The sequence below is a fragment of the Triplophysa dalaica genome, chromosome 1 (genome assembly GCF_015846415.1).
Source record: "Triplophysa dalaica isolate WHDGS20190420 chromosome 1, ASM1584641v1, whole genome shotgun sequence".
NCBI lineage: Eukaryota > Metazoa > Chordata > Actinopteri > Cypriniformes > Nemacheilidae > Triplophysa > Triplophysa dalaica.
Window position 1 is genome coordinate 16,724,931 of NC_079542.1, and position 22,450 is coordinate 16,747,380.

The window sequence follows — 22,450 nt, forward strand, 5'->3', positions numbered from 1 at the left end:
CTCCGAGCACGTTCACGCCTCTTGGCTCGCTCCCTCCGGAGCATGCGCAGTAGCGTAGCGTATCCGCCATTGAGGGGACACACGATCTGAGATAGAAGCAGGTCAGAGGCAGTAACACAGACGACAGGCACGTTTCTCTATATCCCGAGCTCGGAAGTTCGACGTTTGCTCTGTTTCTTTTAGCTCAACATCTATTTACTGTATCTTTTCTTATATTACGGCGTTGTTTTTGCTCTCCCGAGAGACGTTGATGGACCCTCACAGTATCGAACGGATATTTTACTAGCGGTCTAGGGCGACGAGAGCGAGCGTGTCCCTCAGCGTGAAGCCTGTTAGCGGGTTAAGCGAACCGAGCCTGGCTCTGCTCCGGGGCAAGCGTGCCTACAGCAGCTCAGCGTTTGATGGATCCTAGAATCGCCTGGTTTCAACCAGAACAACGCGGACCTGCCAACAACCTGTGGATGCACGTCTGGGAAACGACACAGACGCTGGGAAATCTCTACTTGAACAACAACTGCAACACAGCCAGTGCCAAACCGACCAACAACAGCAGCGAAGGTGCGTCGAGCAACGGCAGCGAGCCCACGGATCAGCAGGGGATGTCTAGATCCAAACCCGACAGTGAGGTCGCCGAACAGTTTAACTTCATCCCGCTGGAAACGAATAACAATAATAACAGCAGGGTTGTGGTGGGAAGGGGAGTCGGCGGAGGGGGGCCAGTGGGTGGAAGTGAGGTCGTGGGATTGGGAAAGGGGATCCCCAACAAGAGGAAAAGAGGCAACAAGGCGAGCACCTTTGGCTTTAACAGGAGTCTGCTGCTGACAGCCGGGGAGGAGCAGCTCTACACGGGCACGCCGTGGAAGAAACGAAACTACTTCGAGGGCATAGTGGGGTGAGTTCAGACATTTGAACTTGATACGTGTGGGTGTATTTCAGCCTAGCAGGGCCCTGTTGTTTGCTCGGATCAAAGGTTAGGATTCGGGAGGCCTGCATGTTTGTTTTTTTAATAGTAAAATGAAGGTTTGTTCCAGAATTAGACAGATGAACAGATGGTGATCACCTCATCATCAGTAACCTACAATATTTCACTTCAAACCTATAAAGTGACAAAAAGGGCCATGTAGGTTAAATACACTACAATAATTTTAATGATCTCCAACATTTGTCACTACTGTGACATCCGAGCAGCTTTTCACCATATTTGGCATGTCTGGAGGATCCTCCATTTAAACGGCCTGCGCTGGCTTGCTTTTGAAGCTTGATCCCAAAACCACCGCATAAGTTAAAACTTTACTGAAGTTGTCGTTGACTTGAATGTGATGATTTGTCAGGGACCCGTTATTTGTCACTTAGGTCGACGATAAAAGCATAAAACCCTTACGTAAATGTGTCATGAATCATGACTCACAATTGACGTGTTACAGCAGTAAAGTTGTGTTAACTTTGTTAAGGCCAACACTGTTATTATAAAGTAAATAAAATATCAGAGACGATTCTTATACTGTTTTACAGCAGTAACACAAGTAGTTACTGGAGTTGTGGTGACAACTATGGTTACCACGATAACTTTTTTTTTGGAAGAATCGAGAAGGCTCATTGTGCTGTGGAATGTTTGAATTTAACATTCGCTAAATTAATTTCTTGACTCCTCCCTAAAATGAACAAATCAATCTAATAGTGGACATTTAACAGTATAGTTGTCAGTGCTTATGTAGCAAGATGTCAATACAACTTTATTTTGAACCACAATATGCTTATTCTACGCAAAGTTGCTGTGCAAATGGTATCATGCCATATGCTTATATTATTCATTATCTTCCTCCCTGTCATTCAGTTACTTTAGCTATTCAAAGATCTGAAGTCATGCTGCTTTTTCATCCACATTTTTATCACTCTCATGTTCATTTTATACCTAATTTTTGTTTGAGGCTGTGAGCGGTATGTCATGTTTAATAGGTAAGAATAAAAATATGTTGTGTTGCCTGATGCGTGAAATTCAAAATAACCAGCATGCTACCAATCCACTCTTATATCTGGCTAGATGTGTTCAAGTAGTGGTGGTTGTGTTTAAGAGCATTAAATGTCAATATGAACACCTCCCAGCGTATCAGAGAGGTGCTCTGTTAAATTATGAATTGCCATTTTAAACAAAGCTGTGATGTTAGAATGAGGTGTAGTGGGTGGGGTGGTGGTTTGGTAGGTTTTTGGAAAGTGCAGATGTACTGACTTTGATATGTGCAGCAGCTTGTGAAGCCCAGAGCAAAGTACACTGCAGTCGAGCCTTATCCTCATTTATATTAATGTTAGCAGAGTTGTTTGCTTAAGAGCATTCCTTTGTGATTACTCTAATACTTCAGCCCACACCTTCCAGACCTTCTCACCTGAACTCCCTTTCACTCTTTTTTGCTTTTCTTATATACAAACTCATGTCAGTTTAGACTTGCAGTCCTGTGTTAAAAAGTACAGATTTACGTCTCGCACAACAGCTTTGTATTCATCTATCATATTTGATGCCTCTTAAAGATTTTATTCTATTTATTATGAGGGAACAAAATTAAATTTGTTAATTTGTGTGCTCCTTTAATTCAGTACGGATTATATATCCAAGCAATGTATCGGGTATTTTTTTTTTAATTGTTTTAGCGCTTTTCTCACTGTGTTTGTGTGTTCCCACTACAGTCATTTTGGTCTGTGATCTGCATAAGAAGAGCAATAGTTTTATGGGTGTGTCTGTATAGTCAATTTTGTTGTCAATTCTCTGTGTGTTGAGCGAGTTCCTGCCCATTTCTACCCAAAACAAATGCTCCCCTTTCCAGCTGACACACGATCCCAGTCTGTGTGATGTCACAGTTTTTCCAACCAATCAGCTTTCTCTGAGTGAATTGTGATCCTTCATCTGCCTGACAGCTATGCTGGATTGAGAGAGGATTTCCTCTAGGTTCCCTCTCCACTTCATTGTACTGCTGCTGAATTTTTTATGTTGAGGCTTTCTGAAGGTTTTTTGAGGAGGATGGTTTCAGTGTACTTGAGGAACACTGAATGAATGCAGAGTACAGTTTTGACACAATCATATTCAGAAAGCGCTGCTAAACCGAGGGTGTCGTCCTTGCATCATGTCTGGATAGTTTTTGGATATGCTTAAACTTTTTTGGAATTTTAAATGAATGCATCCTCACTCACCTTGATATTTACTATGGTTGCAGAATATAGCAGCATGTCATTTCAAAGCGCAACATTCTGGTTTTAGTCTGCTTCCTATTCAATTAAAACTGTATATTCAGTCTGTTTTTCTGTGATCACTGTCATTAGGTACTAGTATAATAACATGGCACATGAGGGAGGCATTACTAGTTGGTTGACAGACGCTAAATGGAAAAGAAAAAAAAACAGCGCCCGTTGCCAGATGTCATTGGTGGTTTTAAGATATAGTAATAGAGTAAAATCACTCTTGTGTATTTACCTGTTATTTTTAGGGATGCACCGATACTACTTTTTCCTTTCCGATCCGATTTCGATATCTGAATTCTGCGTATCTGCCGATTCCGATTCTGATCCGATACTTGCACTGTTTTTCATGATCAAAGTAGACTTGCATATTTTAACTTTTATTCCCAGAGGTGGATAGTTAAGCATGTTTACTTTTAAGTACATTTTAAAATATCTGTACTATATCAGAGTACTTTGGACAAAAAATGCTTTCCTACAGTATGAAGCACATCATACTTATTCCACTACAGTCCATAAATAAATGTTTTTTTTTTTTACTTTAAATCCATGAGTACATTAAAATCTACCATTTTCCTTTACTTAAGTATTTTTACTTAAAAGTATGATTTTTTTAAATGTAATTAAGTGCTGTATTAAACTTAAAAATACAAACAAAACAAAAATGTGGTCTCATAAAGCACAGATACTTACAAAATGTTTAACAAATAAATCTCTGTTTATTACACAAAGCTATCACAATATAAAAGTCTCCAAACTCTCTCATGCACATCCTGGACACAAAATGATGCGCTTAATACATTCGCTTGTACGTTATTTAAAGTCATGCGCATTGGACGCAGAATGATGCGCTTAATGCACCCGCTTCACTCACGCGCATCCCGGATGGTGATGATCCTGTTATTTGATATTTGATTCCCAAGTTCAAAACAGTTATAACACAAAGAGAATATATATGTTATGTGTTTAAATCATTGAACATTGAATCCATCCTAAAGTTTAAAGTTATGTATGAATGACGCATAACATAGACCGCTTCCAGTGCTTGAATCTAATAACGTTACACTCAGCGAGTGCTGTCTCCGGCAAAATGCATTTTAAACAAAACCACGATCTATTATCTAGTGATTATGAAGTATATTGAAAACTTTGGAACGAGTAACGTCCTGACTGTTCCCGGACACACGCATGCTGGATTGAGATTGACAGATGACCGCACCAGCGGAGGTCAATTTTTATTTATTTATGCTATATTGGTTTATTCCTCGCATAAAGCTATCAAGATACATGACATCGAATACAGCGCATGACAACGTTTATGGTAATTTCCTGATAGTTAGTCCTTTATGAAGCTTTAGAGTAACATCCACGGGTATCGCAACGGATCGGACTGAAGAGAACCCGTCAGTCCGATACCCGATCCAGCAAAAAAGACCCGGATCGGCCCCAATTCCGATCCAGAGTATCGGATCGGTGCATCCCTATTATTTACTGAGGCACTGGCAGCAGTTTTTGGGTGTGTGACAGACAGTGTTATAAGATGTATGACTGTGCCAGAAATCCTTACCAAGTTAATGCGCTCAGTCAGTCAGCCTCTGACTCATCACTAGGGCTCTTCCCATGGTGGGAGAACATGGTTTCTCCAGGTCAAGGTAAACAGTTTGACAGTTGTGTGCCCAAGATTGTTTATGACTCATGTTGCTCTAGTTCCTTAAATAATGGTAGCAACATAACGGCAATAGCCGAAATTTTAAAGACAACAGGTTATTGATAGTTTGTCGCCTTGGAATAATTTGGCATCTGACATTGTGTCAAAATTGAGTTATTCACATATTCTTACTCTGTGACTTATTTACATAATGTGATGTTTCTCTACGTTTTCTGAACATATTGGGACTTTTGTATAAAACAAAAAGGTCACTGAGTCAAATGGAATGCAGAAACTTTTAAGCTATACAGTTCATTTTAAAACTGTTCAGAATGCAGATAGTATCTTATAATTCAAAGGTTTGTAATTAGGGCTTTGGAAAGCGATTATGATGTTTCGATTCGGATTCACAAGCTCTCGATTCGATTCGATTGGTGTCAATCATTATAGATTTAATACAAATCCTATAGATATGTAAACATCAGATTACAAACCTGTATTTGAAACTTTTAAACAGGATCAGGTTATTTTACCCGCATCCTTCATGTTAACTAAACAATGAATGAACGATATGCTCCCTGTTATAACATCCACACATTGTAAAAAGAAAAGTGACATCTAGTGATAGTAGTTACAGACACTATAAACAACAGTCATTATGCTGCGTAGTAAATTAAACATTTGTTCAGAACTAAAATTGTCCATTTAGCGTAATGTCAAACATGCAGCACTTTTAAAAAGATCTTATATCTCTTATCATATATTTTTCATGCAACATCTCTGTAATTTATTTTGCTATTTAGATTGCTGGAAAGCTGCTTTATAGTACAAAACTACGGTCTGACAGGATAGACTTCATATGTGTAAAGTAGCCTCTTTCACATTGTTGCTGTGTGCGGATTGGATAAAACTGAATGTCAAAGTGTATTACAGATTTTTGTAACAGAAGGGTGGTCAAATGTAGAGCATATCACAAATGGTTGAGTAACTAAAATGAGCATAAATGATTGGTTTCGGGTTTAGTTTTAGTATGGTTTTGGTATGGTCAGTCAATCCCTGAACCCTCAAAGACTTCTGTATGTTCTCATCAGTCCAAAGCCCTCACATGCCTGACTGACAGGAGGTCATCCAGTGCCTAGCAACATGAAATGGATCACTTGTTTTTGCCCAGAAGCATTGCATGTCTTGAGCAATTCATTGGGTTTGGTCAGACCTAAGTTGGGTGGTGAGAATTGGGTGGTGTACTTTAAATGATGTAATGGCTTAGAGGCCTGTGATTTGTTCCAGAACTATGTCAGATATGCCTTTGTCTTGTCAAGTGAATGGTATGGATTTTAGATTATAGATGTTATTATGGCTGTCGATTAGTTGTAGATCATAAACCTAGTTTATAAGTTGAAGATAGTTGGGGAATATGATAGATGATAGCTATGTTAAACCAGATATACCATTCCAGGTTACAGGAGAGAAAGTTATTGTACTTGCATGCCAAGATAATTTGCAATGACATCATAAGGTGTATTTTAGCCGCACATGCTGAAAAGGATTGAAATTGTAAATTTGCAAAGACTGCAGTTGGAACATCACAATAAAATCAACGTTAACAGAATTTACAGAACCCTAAGCTAAGCAAATGTCAACGGTCTCCCAGTTCGCAAACTAAAAGGGCAACAATGCAAGGTACCAAAATTCCGATGTATAAATGAAGAAAAAACCAAGCTCAGCTGGGAGGGCCAGTTCTCGTCTGACATGTTGCTGAAGTCCTTAACTTTTAGTTAACAAGGAAAGCTTAAAGCGGCCGTTCAACAGTGTTTAATGCATTCTGATCTCTTCACAGTGTTAAACGTCTTCTCATGCTTAACATGGTCAACTTGTCAAAAAACGGGATGGGCGTATTACATGGTATTTCTGTGCTCAATTCACTCCCCCATTGATCGTACAGTTTTCAAAACTGTTTTGTGACTACTTTACTTAATCCCTTATTGGACAATTCTCCCTGAAAAGCAGCAAAGAGAGCAGGAGAAGGACCGTACGCATTCGTCACTTTCACTTGTAAGCAGGAGAGAGAGAGATAATACTTTCGCGAAGTTTATGTGTTTGATAGTTCACTGCATTTGGGTGGTGAATGTTATATTAACAGTGGATATAACGTTGGATTTGGAGATCGTTCCGACTACACAGAACAGTTGCGGAGAAAAGAAGAAGTTAGGCATGTAACGCTTCCTGTATGCTGATTTGTCTAACATGTATCAAACCTTGATAATAAATAAATTGCTCAATTAACAATGTTTTTGTGATGTTTGTTTTCCCTATTTTTACATCTCCCAGTAAACCATGAATAAATCGGACAACATATGCTACCTTTGTTTTTGGTAAATAATATTAATGCCTGTGAGAAAACAAGCTGAATGAATGTTTTAATGAATGGCAGCAGTGTGGCTGAAAAAAGTTTCCCCCTACTTCCGGTCTCTGTAGCCATTTTGTGAAATAGGTGTATTGTACACAATATACAGATCACGTATTTCCATAATGATAGATAATATAGAACTAGATAATAGTAGTAAAATATGTTTGGGTGTTGATGTCAGTTTTCAACAGTGTTTTGGAGAAATCGCTTACTCAACCTTAACACAGATTAGTGATTCAAGTTACCCATCGAGTAGTGGATTATGGAAATCGGTGGGTTTGCAAATCCCTAGAGCATCCCAATGTTTTGGCACCTGCAACCATTAGAAATTGTTGGCCATCTGGGTTTTTGTCACAGAGTTCAGCTTAATTTTATAACATGAAAGTGCCATAATAGAAACATCTATTGAATTAATAGTTAAATAATAATATTAGTCATATTATTATTATTATTATAGTCATAAATATTCCGTTTTTTACCTATTCTCTTTTTTTGGACAATGTTTTGGGTTCCATGGTCTCACTCTCACAATGAAGGGATTCCTAATGACGGAGTCTACTAACTGATTGGCTGTCAGTGGCAGTAAACTGCATGTTGCTTGTGTGTGATTGGAGGTTACAGCAAGCTGTTCTGGAGAATTGAAAGGAATCTGAACAGCCTTTCCTATGAAACGAAACTCAGACTCCATGTGAACGCTCACTATGTGTCCTTTTTTCAAAGTCAGACTGGACAACAGGCAGGTTGAATGTTAAAATATCTGTAAAACACCCTGCTGGTAATAAAGCTCAGGTGCTTTAAAAATCTTGATCTTGTTTTAAAATTGATCAGACTTTGTATTGTTGCTACAGCTTACTCCTGGCTGTTCTCTGTTTAGTGTCAGTTAAGTTAATGTGGTAAGAGAAGGTCATTAAATCCCTTCTTTCCTCTTTCTGCTCCTGCTGTCGGTTCTGTTATTAAACTGAGCTTACTTTGTTTCTCAGACACACCTTTAAAAACACACAGACCCGCATGCGTGTGTGTGTGTTGACAACAGGTGTGTTATAGGTCATGTTGCAGTGATGGTGTGCTCTGATGAATGCTGTCCGATTACTTGTATGGAGTATCTGTGTATGTGAGCTCAAGGCCAGGGCAGATTTTCTCATGCACGGTCAGATGCTTTTAGACACCAAGCAGACACGTAAAGTTTTGCATGACTCATTTGTTTGTGTAATTTGGGTGACCAGGGGTTCTAAAGACTTTCCTTGACAAGGAAAATGTGAGTGTTTCCTTTCAGAGTTTCCACTCAGATAAGCACACGGTCGGCAATTGTATTATTTCCTCAAGTGAATGACTGCCCGTTTAGGTCAGCTTTACTTTCATGTAACCTAATCATGTAACAATACTTGGTATTTTATGCTAAACCAACATCACATGACAGCAGTTTGAAGTTATAGCTACATTCAGTGGCCCTGATTGGAGGTTGCTAGGTGGGTGTTTGTGGGGAGTGGGGGGGGGGGGATTTTATTGTTGGGGCTGTGTGGGTCTGGTTTGGTCTTGTTTTGTAGTCGATGTCGGACAGCAGAGGAATACAGCTACATTATGCCATTAATATTTTTCCCTGGTTGTTCCTCTGTTTTCTTGTGAAAATCACGAAGTGGGACCGGGTTGGACCTGCACGGTTTTGGCGAGTGGGTCTTCCTGGATTGCGGGTGGTGGGCTACTCCTCTTCTTCGTGGATGTTTGCTTGGTGGCTTTTGGTCGGGGTCACTGAGTGCAGCTATGACAAGTCAGAGGGGATCTAGCCCTCACATCTGAGCCTGGTTTCTCCCGAGGTTTTTTTTCCTCCCTTAATTAATCATTGGAGTTTGGGTTCCTCGCCACAGTAGGGCAGTGTTGGCATACTCACCGGGAGACTGCATTTATTTATTTAATTATTTATTTATAAGATATTATTTATTGGAATGATCTTACTGTGTTGTGTTTAACCTTTCTGTGTTTTTTTTTTCATGTATGCTCCTGTAAATCTGCTTTGGATCAATGCACATTGTTAAAACCGCTATATAAAAAAACTTGAATTGAATTGAATGTAACCAGTTCTGTTAGCAGCACAAATAAAGTTGTGAATGTGATCATTTAGATAGACAAATGGGATATTGGTGCAAAGTTTTTGAACAATTCCTACTGTAATTCCGACTCTCATTCTTCTGTAATAACGTGCATGGAATTCCCAGGGTGCAAACTGCAAAATGATCCGTTTAACATGTGCAGAGGGCTGTCAAGATTATGAAATAATCCTCTCATTGCGATTGCGATGGTTTCAGATCATCGCAATTATTGCACATCTCTATAGAAGACACTAGGGGGAGCTGTAGTGCCTGTTTATTTTATATTTTAGTGTGTATATTTTAGCATGGTTAGGCTTGTAAAATGTACCACCACAACACCATTACTTTAAAACAAAAAACTAAAGCATATACCATAAAAATAACCTGCAGTACAGTGTAATATTATCTCAGTGTGAAAACCAGCCTACAAAAATTTCATCAACATAGAAGTAAACATTTCTTGTAGTCTTGCAAGGGAACAAAAAAAACGCTTTACTATGATTGATAGTGTTTTAATGGTGGCTTCAATTCACTCCTGATCAATTTACTTAATTTAAAAGAATTTGGCGGATGTATTATTCGAAAGCATACAGAGCTCTCTGCCCTCGCGGTGCTTTAAGGTCATACACCAATGGGTCTGTGCACTGCTGATTAAAGATCGTCAGAAAATGGCTAAAAACCGGATGAATACAATAAACTAGATGCTTCTCTTTTATTACACATAATTTTGCCAGTAAAAGATTATTATTATTTTTATAAAAATACTGGTTACGCCTATTGACACAAACCAGTTAAACCACTTGGCCTTGTTGCTTCTACAGCCAAAGAGCATTGTTTGTTGAATACATTAACAATGAAAATTAAGCATGATTGGGTTTCTAGACTAGACTAACATTTGAGAGAGGTGGCACTGGTGCTACCAAGTCATAAAGTTGGTGGCACCACCCCCATCATTTGTAGTGAAGCGAATTTCACAAGTGAATAAAGAGTAAACTCAAAATGTTCAACCATCCAACTATGCGAGAATAGCGCAATTCATTCACGCAAGTTGAGTACGTGGTAACGCTCAATGAGTCTGCTTAATTTCCTCCTTTTGCTTTGGCTGTCGCCGTAAGAAAACAATTTTACGGGTGTGCACCATACGATTACATGCTGCTCTGTGTTGCAGTTTTAGTTATTTCAGTTCGCATAACTTCTGAAACCTGAAAGCCATCGTTCAATATATTAAATCTATGATAATTCGGTAAGGTTGCCTGTCGCAACATTCCAATCTTTAAAAAAGTAAAATTTGTATCCTAGTAAAATCTACATATGGTTCCCAACCAAAGTATTGTTTTGTGTGAAACAAGTCTATCATTATTGGACAGGCAGTCTATGACTTGTAATACATCTAAACCTAACTTGTAATAAATAGTAGCTTCCGTTAAAAGAACGAGTCCTTATTAAATGGAGAAAGCAAAAAATCTTGCTTTAAGTTCATCCCAATAGAACTCCATTATAAGTAAATGGCTTAACGTACCAAAACAACAACCACGGAAAACCAAAATAAATACATTTGTTTATTACTGATATCAAACATAAACAAAATAAGGTTGTCTCATCTTTTGTTTGATACCCTTCAAGTTTAAATAAAACTAAGTAGCTTTTTTTTTTTTTTTATATAAAATTACATTATTTTAATTGAATTTCTAGAACACAGTCGTGATGAGACTGTTAGCATGTAAATGTTAAAATGTCTTCGTACACTCCTACGTAGAGATTAATTCTATTGCACAGACCGCATGTGTTGTGTAACAGGCATAATACATGTGTAGGAAGTATTTAATGTCAATGTATTTCTCTCTTCATTTACATTTATTTGGCAGACTCTTATTTAAAGTCACTTAGAGAGCATTTTGAGCATAAATTTGAATCATTATGATGTGTTTCCTAGCCATTGTAGCTATTACCTTCGTGTTGCTAACGCAGTGCTCTAGCGAGCTACAGGTTGCTCTTTCTAGATGCTCTCTGGGATTTTAGCACTACGTAGCTGTGCGGCTTCACTCAAACCATTTCCCCTGTCTTACGCAGACACGCCCGACACATGCATAGAATTATGTCATGAAACCACGTGCAGTGTGTGCATGAAGAACAGAGGCCAGTTTGACAGTCACGTGGAGTCAAACCTGGTGAGGAAATTGGAACCCAGCTCAAGGAAAATTGCACAAGTCATATGGTCAACATTATAACTGGCAGGGCAGAGAACTAGAGGTTATAACAGGTGCCTCATTGGTAAACATACCCTGTGTGAGAATTCAGTGAATGAATTCTATTTTTACAAGTAGCAGCGTGCATATGTAGTATTACAATATACCACATACGATTTAAATGTGCATGTTCAATTGCACTTGAATTGTTGGCTTTGGTTGAGCAGTGTTCTCTAAGATGTGTAATAATCGTCACCTGCCGACATTCTCGCTCTCCCTGCTGTAGTAGCCAGCATTTGAATGTTCGCTAGAGCGTCACTAGGGTGTGAGCCATGTTTACCTGACAGCACAGGTCCATTCATACTAGAAAATGATGGATTCTCATGGTTTTGATTTAATCATTTTTGATTTAATTCATTCATTCAAGGTTTGTGCGATGTCTACCAAATTGGATGTAGGAAACTACTAATGTAGTTTCCTACATTAAAATATTTAGATGGACGATGACATCGGGGGGTGGTTATATCAGTTTGCTGGATGGCCATTTGCCAAAACTGGACTCGGCTGTCAACATTTGTCATGCTGTACGCATACGGGATGTGCGGACGACCGCGGAACCTCCTGTTGACAAAAATCGTCCCAACCCTGTCCACACTGCTTAGTTTCAGTGATAAGCCTGTTTTTGTTGGTTTAGGACACTGAGCTCAGCTGAACGAAACCTTGCTATACGCCTATACTTTCGTGAAGCAACACACACTCCAAAAGGTCACTGTCCCCCACCTCTGTTAGTAACATAAAATACAATTTTGGGGTAGGATTGGGTGAGGGTGGGTGCAGTCTTGGGCTTTGCTGATCACATGCCTGATACAGGTTTGGAACAACTTGAGGGTGAGGAAATGAAGACAAAGACAGATATTTGGAAAAATGCTAGTGAATGATGTCCCAGAAATGTCCGTTTCTAACATTTTCCCAATTATCTTTCTTTGTGTTCAGCAGAACAAAGACATTTATACAGGTCAGGCTGACGGAAGTTTAATTTGTGGGTGGAATCCCTTTAAAGGGTTAAAGAAATAAATCCTTCAATAATTGAATATTCTGTTTTACTCTTTCTCCAGGCTACATGAAGAGATAAAGGACTTCTATGACTACATTTCTCCTCGTCCAGAGGAAGAACGCATGAGGCATGAGGTGGTGGCCAGGATCCAGAGAGTCATCAAGGACCTGTGGCCCAATGCCGAGGTTAGTGTTACACACACACTATGAGCTCATCTGATTGTCTACATGAGGTTTATATTTTTTATCAGTATGGTTGGAAGATCAAAATGATACCCAAATACCAAAGATTTTCAGTTCATATTTTTAATTTCAAAGAGCATGAGTTAGTCATTCTCATGCACATATAGAGGAAGGGGAATAGGTTTATTAAACCTTGTTGGATTTCATTTCTAATCTCATATTCTGATGGAATCAATAGCACTGCATGTAAACTCTGACTGATTATCCACTATATTAAAAATAGTGTTTATTAATGGAGTTTAACACGAGTAGCATACTGTAAAATTAAGGCAACAAGATACCTAGGAGCTAAGGATGTTTTTTAGTTGAAAAAGAAATAGTAGATACAGTATGTAGTAAAATAAAAATAAAACCAAATGTGTGAACCTTAAAATAAAGAAGTTCTTAAGGACTGATTTTTCTTGCTTTCTTTTTTTATTAGTCTGAGATAACAGAATTATCATCATCTCAGTGCGAGTGTTTAAATATGATTGCTTTTCTAGGTTCTGAATCCTTTCTTATCTGAACTAAAAACTATTCAGTGGGGCCAGTGGGTCACAAACACTTTATCAGTAACCGAACAAAAGAACTTTAGTTATTAGTATGTAAGCAGATTGAGTAATTAACAGAGCAAGGAAAGGCTTTACCTGCTATTTTTGAACCACACACTGTTGCCTCACTAAGCCTATGCACATCACTAGAAGGGGTTATAACAATAGCCATAACAATGATAATATAATTGCTTTCATATACTCATATTTAAAATAGCGTAATACGAACTTACATTTTTGTACTGGATGAAAGGGCAGTGTTGATGTGAGTGCTATGTGAAAGCACATATGCGCTTCTGACAGAAAGCACTGATCACCCATCCAGTATGTATGAAACAGGCAATAAATCATATTTAACACTTTGATGAAACCGTGGGCGTACAAAACAACCAGCAAATGTTTGAATAAATACATTAGAGAAAACTAAATGTTGTGGCATTTTAATGTATTATGACTATCAACAAATATGTAAGAAACAGAAATAAAACGAAACTAAAACTAAACATTAACTTGGATGCATCTACAGTGCCATCCATCGCAAGAGGCAGAGCTCCTCTTTTAGTGAAAACTCACCCACAGCTTCATATCCGCCATCAGCTATACCGGTTTTCACTCCACATATGAGCTGTGAATGTGTCTCGAGCAGAAATAAGTCATCAACTAGGCTTATATCGTGGGAGGACAAATTTCTACCCGTACATTGCAAACGATGTAATATCGCCCATCCCTGATCACTAGAGTCTTAATAAATATCCATACTTCTTTTAGTTTTTTTCTATGCTTAGTTGAAATTTCTATGTATTCGTTGATAGATTTATTTTGCCCTATTTAAGTAAACCTAATTATTCAAACATTTTGATTCACTTAACGAATGTGCACACATTTATTCAGCCGGTTGAATGTAATGTTTAACCACATTCAAGCGAACATCCTGTAAGTGTGGAAACTGAAAACGCCATTGTTACGGAAATGACAACTTTTATTGACACCAGGCCCAGCGAACGCCTGGTCCTGGAATGCACCTATCTGTCATTGATATGGTTGAACACTGCAGACACTCGCATAGACGTCCGTTGGAAGAATGAAATGCAGAAGTAACTTGTGTCATGGAGTGGACAATAGTTCCAAACACTGCACTTAAGCCTATTTATTTTAATGTCTCCCAAACACATTTGCTGTACAGTTAGTGAAATTACGGCATGTTTATACATTTTAAAAAGTTGGAGGACATATCTTATAGGAATGTCACCATTCTTAATATAATATTTAACCATTCGGTACGACCTCCACGGTACAATATGCATATGTGAATAACACATTTTATCGTTTAAAGAATTTGCGTGGGTTTTATTATTTTGTTTTATTATAGAATGAGCACTAGTTTGCACTGTTAAATGCGCACCGTGCACTTGTCTGTTAACAGCAATCGCAAGTTTGCATTGTTATTTTAAATACACTGATGTGCACCTCTTCAAGAAGCTTTTTCACTATTCAATACTTCAACAATTTTACAAGGTGATTTTTACTTAAAGAGAATAAAAAGAGAAGTACATTTTAAGCAAAGGAGAGTGAAGTAAAATAAAAAGACCTACAATAAAATTAAATTATTCTACTTAACTTAAGCATAATATAATGGGGGAAACACTTCAGAACCGAACCGAAAACCGTGGGTAAAAACTAGGGGTGAGAGGAAAAAAAACAATTCACGTATGAATCACGATTAAGTCTTCTAGCGATTCAAATCGATTCACAAATAAAAAAATAGACTTGAAATGTTATAAGTAAATATAATAACGTGATGTCATCGAATCAAACAATGGCGGAAGTCAACCACGAGAGAGGTGCAGCACCTGATCCAGTTAGAAAGCGCACACCCCACGCATAGATACAGCGGAGCATACACGAGGAGTAGAGAAAAAGAAAACCATTCAGCCCCGTTGTACTAAACTTCAATATGACTAAATACTTTTCAGGATGGTCTTTCTCTGCATTTACAGCGAGTTCAATTCACCATACCGCAGCTGAATTGCAAATGAGTGCAATATATTGTCTCCCAAAATATGCATAACTTTTGAAAATTTGAAATCCTTCTTTTGCAATGTAAGAAGTTCCAATCTCAAAAACTGCATGTTTGGCGTTTGATTGGATGATAAGAAAAAAATTGCCCATTGTTGCCAAAGCGCTCCATTTGACTTTTACAAGATCTTCTTCTCTTCCCTGTCGAACCTGGAAGCTATAGTTACCCACTGAACCATTTCTGAATTTGAATCTGAATTTCTGCATTTTGAATTTTTCAATATTAAATTTGAGAATTTAAATATTCATATTAAAATATAAAAAATCAAATTCAGAACTATATTGAATGTCAGGAAATAGTCAATTTTGTACAATTACACTTGTCACTGTTTATCATGGAGTTGATTGGAACTATTGAGCTCCCCATGAACTACGTGACCACACGGCGGCGAGATCAAAGTGTGTCCCAACTCTGTTTTTCAACAGCTCCTGTTTTACCTATCCTTTTATATCCTGCACTTGCTAATTGCACTTCTGGTTAGACCTAAACTACATTTCGTTACACTGTACTTGTATATGTGTAATGACAATAAAGTTGAATCTAATCTAATCCTTGTCTTCAAGGCTACCGAACACTATATTTCACTATAAACCTATGTATCCCATGAGGAACAGGAAAGCAATGTGGAGGACCACAGGCCAGAAATAGGGCCTGTGACAAGTATTAAACAGGTTTTAGATGCATCAAAGGCCTTAAAAGTGCTTTGATGTGAAAATATAAAATAAACAAACACCGAAGCCTCCAGATCAATAGAATGCTGAATAAATGGATATTCTGCTATAAAAAAGGTTGATCCAGCATCTCATTGGAGGTCATTCTGGCATCCAGTTGCTATATTATGAGTGAATAGTCCTTTATTTGAAACTCACACTTATTAGAGTGACTTGTCAAGCTTTATTTCAAATCCTAATTGGGTATCTTTGCATGTATTGTGTGTATCGTTACACTTCACGAGGTTACATTGTAGAAGGTGCATGCATTTGCAAGTAACTGTACTCCCATCTAGAGCAGAATAGATAGAAACTCAACATGTCTCATGGGAATATTTGCGTTTCATTCGTCTTTTCAGTTTTATGTCTGCACAGAGGATGAGTATTGTGGTTTCACAGTTTCAGTCTAACCTCTCTTCTTTCTATTGGCAGGTCCAAGTTTTTGGCAGCTTCAGCACAGGCTTGTATTTACCTACAAGGTAATGACTAAAGGTTTTACTCATCCTGCGCTTTTCACTACGAACAACATCTGTATGATATTGTGAACCATGTCCGAGGAAAATGACAGTGTGTGGAAGAACAGAGCTAAAACAAGCTTACATTGTGTAATAGGGTTTACATGTGTGTGTGTACTTTGTTTCTCTATTTTGTTACCATTTATGAATGTGTGTGTCAGTGCAGATTAAGATTTGTAATTTTAGCTCTGCTTATCCCATGATCCACGAGAGCCAGTCTTACATCATTTACAGCCGTCATTTACTCTCCCCTTGGATTACTAAACCATGGCTTAATTTAATAAGTCTGTATATGTATGTGTATTTATTTGTGTGTGGGTGGGTGTATGCATGCGTTTACACGTACCTGTCGCTGAAGAAGTGGTGTACAGTACTCAAAGTAACATTTAGTTTGTCGTTGGTTTATTAAGAAAAGCCATTGGGCATCCAAAGGGACTCTTCATTTTGTGCTTGTTATTAAAATACTTTTGATGTATTTACTTCTTTTTAACCAGTGACATAGACTTGGTGGTGTTTGGGAACTGGGAGACTTTACCTCTCTGGACTCTTGAAGAGGCGCTACGCAAGAGACAGGTTGCAGATGAGAACACCATCAAAGTCCTCGACAAAGCAACGGTATGAACATCATGGGGGTCTTTGTGGTTGTTTGTTGTCTGTTGCTTGTGTTTAATGCTCTGCGCGTCTGTATTGTAGGTCCCAATCATTAAACTGACAGACTCACGCACAGAAGTCAAAGTGGACATTAGCTTCAATGTGCACAGTGGAGTGAAAGCTGCTAACCTCATCAAGGACTTTAAACAGGTGTGTGGTGCTAGTGCACACAGAGAGTTTTTTTGTGCTTCTCCCACTCAAGCAGCAAATTAGAGTGAAACAGATGCTACGTAGGCTTCAGATGCTGTAATTTAAAATCAAGTACATTTGAATTTTACCAAGGGCATGATAATTCCTTAAACAGATGCATGTTTTGACAGATTTGTGTTTTTGTTTGTTTCCAGCAATACCCCGTGTTACCATATTTGGTGTTGGTTTTAAAGCAGTTTTTACTGCAAAGAGAACTGAATGAGGTTTTCACAGGCGGAATCGGATCATACAGTTTGTTCCTCATGGCTGTCAGCTTCTTGCAGGTAACACATGCCATTGAACCTACCTTGCCCTAAAATACACATGCACACTACTAATTCACTTTTGCACATTAAAATGTACTTTATAAGTAAGAATAATTACTTTCTTATTTTCTAGCTGCACTACCGAGAGGAAGTGATAAGTCCAAATCCAAACCTGGGCGTGCTGCTGATCGAGTTCTTTGAGTTGTACGGTCGGCATTTTAACTACTTGAAGACTGGGATCAGGATCAAAGATGGCGGCTCGTATGTGGCTAAAGATGAAGTACAGAAAGGCATGCTGGATGGGTACAGACCCTCTATGCTTTACATTGAGGACCCTTTGCAGCCAGGTACACACTGACATGTGGTTGCTTTTATTCGTGTTAAGGAGGCAAACATTTCTTACCATCAAATGGAAAAAAGCTTTCTGCTTTATAAAGTTTGACATTTGTTTTCGTGTCATAGGAAATGATGTTGGACGAAGTTCTTATGGTGCGATGCAAGTGAAAGAGGCTTTTGATTATGCCTACGTTGTCTTGAGTCACGCCGTATCCCCCATTGCCAAGTTCTACCCAAACAACAAGTCTGAGAGGTGAGATAATACATGTAGAAGAGTCTTTGAAGAAAATGTGTGTTCCTGATTCATTTTATTGATTTTATATTTGAGAAGAAAATAATTTCGAGCTCCTTTTTCCAAGTTGAGGTGTAAAATAATATGGTGACTTAACTTAGTGTTTTTTCTCGCCTACAGCATTCTAGGGAGAATTATCCGTGTCACCCAGGAAGTAGCAGAGTATCGTGACTGGATCAGTAAACACTGGGTCCTGCAAAGCAACAATGAGCCTGTCCTCAACTGTAATGGTATGACCGTTTATCTGTGTCCCGTGCTCTTTCGGATTTATGCCGTTCCTCTGTCTTTAAAAAATGAATTCCCTTCATTTGTTTCTCTATAGGAAATGAGGTCAACATTCTAGTTGAGACTGAGGAACTTGATGAGTGTAATAATAACTTTTCAGAGGACGTTGTGGTGCTTCCTCCAGTCCCACGGAGTAAAGTGTCATCCAATTCCTCCTCTCCATCGCCCTCTTCACCTTCATCACCCTCATCATCGTGTCCATCTTTAACTGCTTCCAGCTCAAGTGATGGGGTAAGCTTGGCATACCCATGCAAACACATGTGTTCAATTGAGTGATACAGAATTGTATTGGAAAAATGCCATGCATCATGACTGTCTTTTCTTCAGGACTCTGATGGGACGCCCTATAAGACAGCGAAAGCGCTGAGTGGGCGGGGCTCAGAGAGCACAGAGAGAAATCTGTCCAATCACAGATCACAGAATCATTCAGCGACAATACCAACTCCCACTCATAAGGGCAGTAAGGTAAGAGCCTGTTGAAATATATGTATTTGCAGAGATTTATTTCAAATGAAATGCAATATTTGATGTGTCTTTTATGTGTCTTACCTAGAACCGTCAGCGTGTTAACAAAAGCTCTCAAGGGCCACAGAACAACAAAATGCAACAAAACAGCAAGCCTCATCACAAGGGCAATGTAAAGAAGAGGAAACCTCAGCGTGAGGTAGCGCACGAGGAGCTGTGTAGATAGGAGACGCTGCTCTTGCAAACTCGCAACCTGCTCTTACTTCTCTGACCACAGATTGGTGCTGGTGGTATCATTTATCTCTCTTGTCCCACTGTTCAGGGATTGCGTGACTTTGTAGCTGGAAAAAGAAGAAAAAAAGATGGGGTGTATTCCACTGAATTCAAATCATGTGGGAGAGTTTCGGCCTGGACTCCACTGGCTTCTGCACAGCTTCTGTTCACTGCCTATAGAGGAGGTGCTCTGCTCTGCTGAAGGACTCTCACTGGCATTGTGGAGGACCTGAGAACACAGGAGAGAGAGAATTTAACTTGAGCAATACCTTGTGCCCCGGACTTTTGCCTCAGAGAGGAAAACTGAAAAGACTTAAACGACAAAAAAAAGTTATATTAAGGATTTTTAAATGTCTAAAAAAACAAGATGTTATTAGTACAAAAAGAAATTATGCATGTTATTATTATTTTTTTGAAGAGTGGTTATTTTTGGTCGTATAAGATAATACAAATATTTGTATGAGAAAAAAACTTACAAAACACACAAAAGCATAAAAAAAGGAAAAAATATAAATATATGATCAAACTTGGAAATGGTTTCATAAGACTTTTATAGCATTGCTAAATTTTTCCCATGCTATTGATATAAACATTAAAATGATAGTTCACCCCAAAATGAATTTCCTCAGATCTGTAAATTTCTTTGTTCTCCAAAACATATTTGGAAGAATGTGGGACGAGATGTGTTCGGTTACTGACATTCTTCCAAATATCTTTCTTTGTGTTTAGCAGAACAAAGACATTTACAGATCCGAGGGTGATGAAATGATGACAGAATTTTCAATTTTGGGTGAACTATCCCTTATACACTGCAGCTCTTCCAAGCTATGGTACGGGTTTGGGTTCAATTGCCAACAATTGTCATCAGCCTCTGTTATTATACCGTGTTTGTGTAATGTTGTGGTTGGGAAATGTCTGAGAGAGTGAAGGTTATTTGTAGAACACACAACTGGTAGTCATGTAAACACATACAACTCTGTGCACACTCTGTGCATGTCTGTATCGGAGTGCAAGTATAAGTTCTGCTATCTTTCAAGCTGAGAGCAAGTATGTTGATCTAGCCATTTTGAAAACACTATCAACATTGCCACATCTGAAAAATTACAGATGTAAGTTCTCGGAGTCATAAGCCCAATACATAATAATAGTAGTAATAATTTTTATTTGTTAATGTATTTATTTTTCATCAGTAACATAAAACAGTGATGTTGGATTTATGTATGCTTTCGGTAGAGGCTTGTTTTCTGTCCCATTTTACGGTAAAACATGATTGTCTCTTGTCATGTAGTGTGCAATTTTTTTGAATGTAAGGTTTTTCTGATAACCACTTACTGACCAAGTTCATTTCTGAAATCTCAAAGTACCGTTTTAACAGAGATATAGAAAAAGTGGTTTAAGTATTTTAATTTGTGGCTGGTCTACTTAAAGGGAGATGAGACTTTTTTTGTGTGATTTTTATTTTGTTTTTTGTTTTTTACATTCCACTGGATCCTGCTCTGGAAAATTTTGCAGTTCTTCAGATAAACAGTAGATGGTGATACAACCCAAGTTTATTTCATACACTGTAAATCCCTTTGATTTTCTTTTTTTTAAGTTTTCATATACTCACAGATCTTGTATCTAATTTTAAGAGATGTTGGCATTTGATGAGGTAATATTAGTTACTCCACCTGTATTGAAAAGTGTATATGGGTTTATGAAGTATCAAAGCCAGTAACCATATGGATAGCATTGGAATAGAGGAACAAGAAACAACAGTTTGAAGGTCTTTAGTGCCACAGCATATGCTCTGACAGTCTTATTTACATTACATGTATCCATTTTTGGCTCTTTCAATCCATGCAATAAAAAGTACCGCACAACAATCATTTATCAAGGTGGTATATTTGCTATTCATGACATTTTGAATCACTTTTTTTGAAAAGTTGATACAGATTTGTTACTGTCCTAAAGTAAATGTACTACATGTTCTTTTGACAACTTTTGATAATCTATGTCTTTATATAATTATTTCCGGCCATTTAGCTAGCTAAATCCCAGCATATACCATATTGACTAATGCCTCTAATAGACAGACAGTGCATCCTTATGCAAACCTGATATTATGTACACTGTCCAAGATCAATAAATGTCGTTCAGTTAGCTGTAGGTTGAGGGCCAAGGCAGTTTATGGGTTACAGTGAACAGTGCCTGCTTTCAACAGCAGGTTCAAGCAACCACACATTAGTGAATAATTAATGCCTCAGAAATTAGCAAGAACTTCAAAATTAACGAGACTGAAAGTGTTGATAATCTTTAATTGGTTCTTCTGATGGTCTTCATAATGTTGCAGACACGGACCTTGAACTGAAGGATTGTGTTATCATTTATGTAGTGAAGCAGATCATTGTACAGGACTCCAATGTTTCTCTTCTGTATTATCTTTGGCATGCAAATAGTCATATTTTGATACTAATGTGATTTTTGGCTTTGGTTTGGGAACAATTGTTGCTGCTTTAGCAGTCATCTCACGTTCAAAAGCAGAATTACCAAATAGTTCAAAGGCAGATATACTGTTGCATAATACTTTTTGTATATTTCCTACTGATAGAGTTTGTGGGAAGATTTAAGCAATTCCTGCTGGATCACTTATATGCACAATTTGCAGTTTTTTCATAGTCTTTTATTGACAATAGTCTCATCTAAGACCCCAACATACATATTCAAAAACAATTATATATGAACAATTAAATATACTTAATGATATTTTATTCTTATTTTTATAACATTTTCATGATTGATCTGTGATTTGCAAGGTTTGTGTTGAGTCATTGTATGGCGGTGTCACTTATTTTAAGTGTCATAGGCTCCTGTTAATGTTTTGTATATTTTTGTTTACATAAAAATGGCGGAAAAGCTCAAATTGTACCTTTTACTTAATCAGAGGAAAAGTATGTATTCTAAAATAAAAATTCACTTTAAAACATGAAATCTAGTTGTGTTAAGTCAATGAACAATGTACAACCACTTTTGGGC

The 22,450-nt window shown here is 38.0% G+C and overlaps 1 protein-coding gene across 1 annotated transcript; it reads left to right on the forward strand.

Annotated features, from left to right (window-relative positions):
- Positions 1-69: 69 nt before the first annotated feature.
- On the forward strand, positions 70-21,301 carry tent4b (terminal nucleotidyltransferase 4B). The gene is made up of 12 exons (XM_056749083.1): positions 70-892; positions 12,666-12,789; positions 16,596-16,642; positions 17,173-17,293; positions 17,372-17,479; positions 17,674-17,802; positions 17,918-18,131; positions 18,247-18,373; positions 18,533-18,642; positions 18,735-18,928; positions 19,025-19,162; positions 19,251-21,301. Exons 1-12 carry the CDS (start codon positions 402-404, stop codon positions 19,386-19,388), a joined length of 1,941 nt encoding a protein of 646 aa, XP_056605061.1. The 5' UTR covers positions 70-401; the 3' UTR covers positions 19,389-21,301.
- The last annotated feature ends 1,149 nt before the right edge of the window (positions 21,302-22,450 follow it).

Excerpts from the sequence above, each read along its gene's own strand:
- tent4b (XM_056749083.1), top strand. The coding sequence starts at position 402 with ATGGATCCTAGAATCGCCTGGTTTCAACCAGAACAACGCGGACCTGCC. Across the intron at positions 17,480-17,673 it reads TCATCAAGGACTTTAAACAG|CAATACCCCGTGTTACCATA; the intron begins GTGTGTGGTGCT and ends GTTTGTTTCCAG. Across the intron at positions 18,374-18,532 it reads CCAAACAACAAGTCTGAGAG|CATTCTAGGGAGAATTATCC; the intron begins GTGAGATAATAC and ends TCTCGCCTACAG.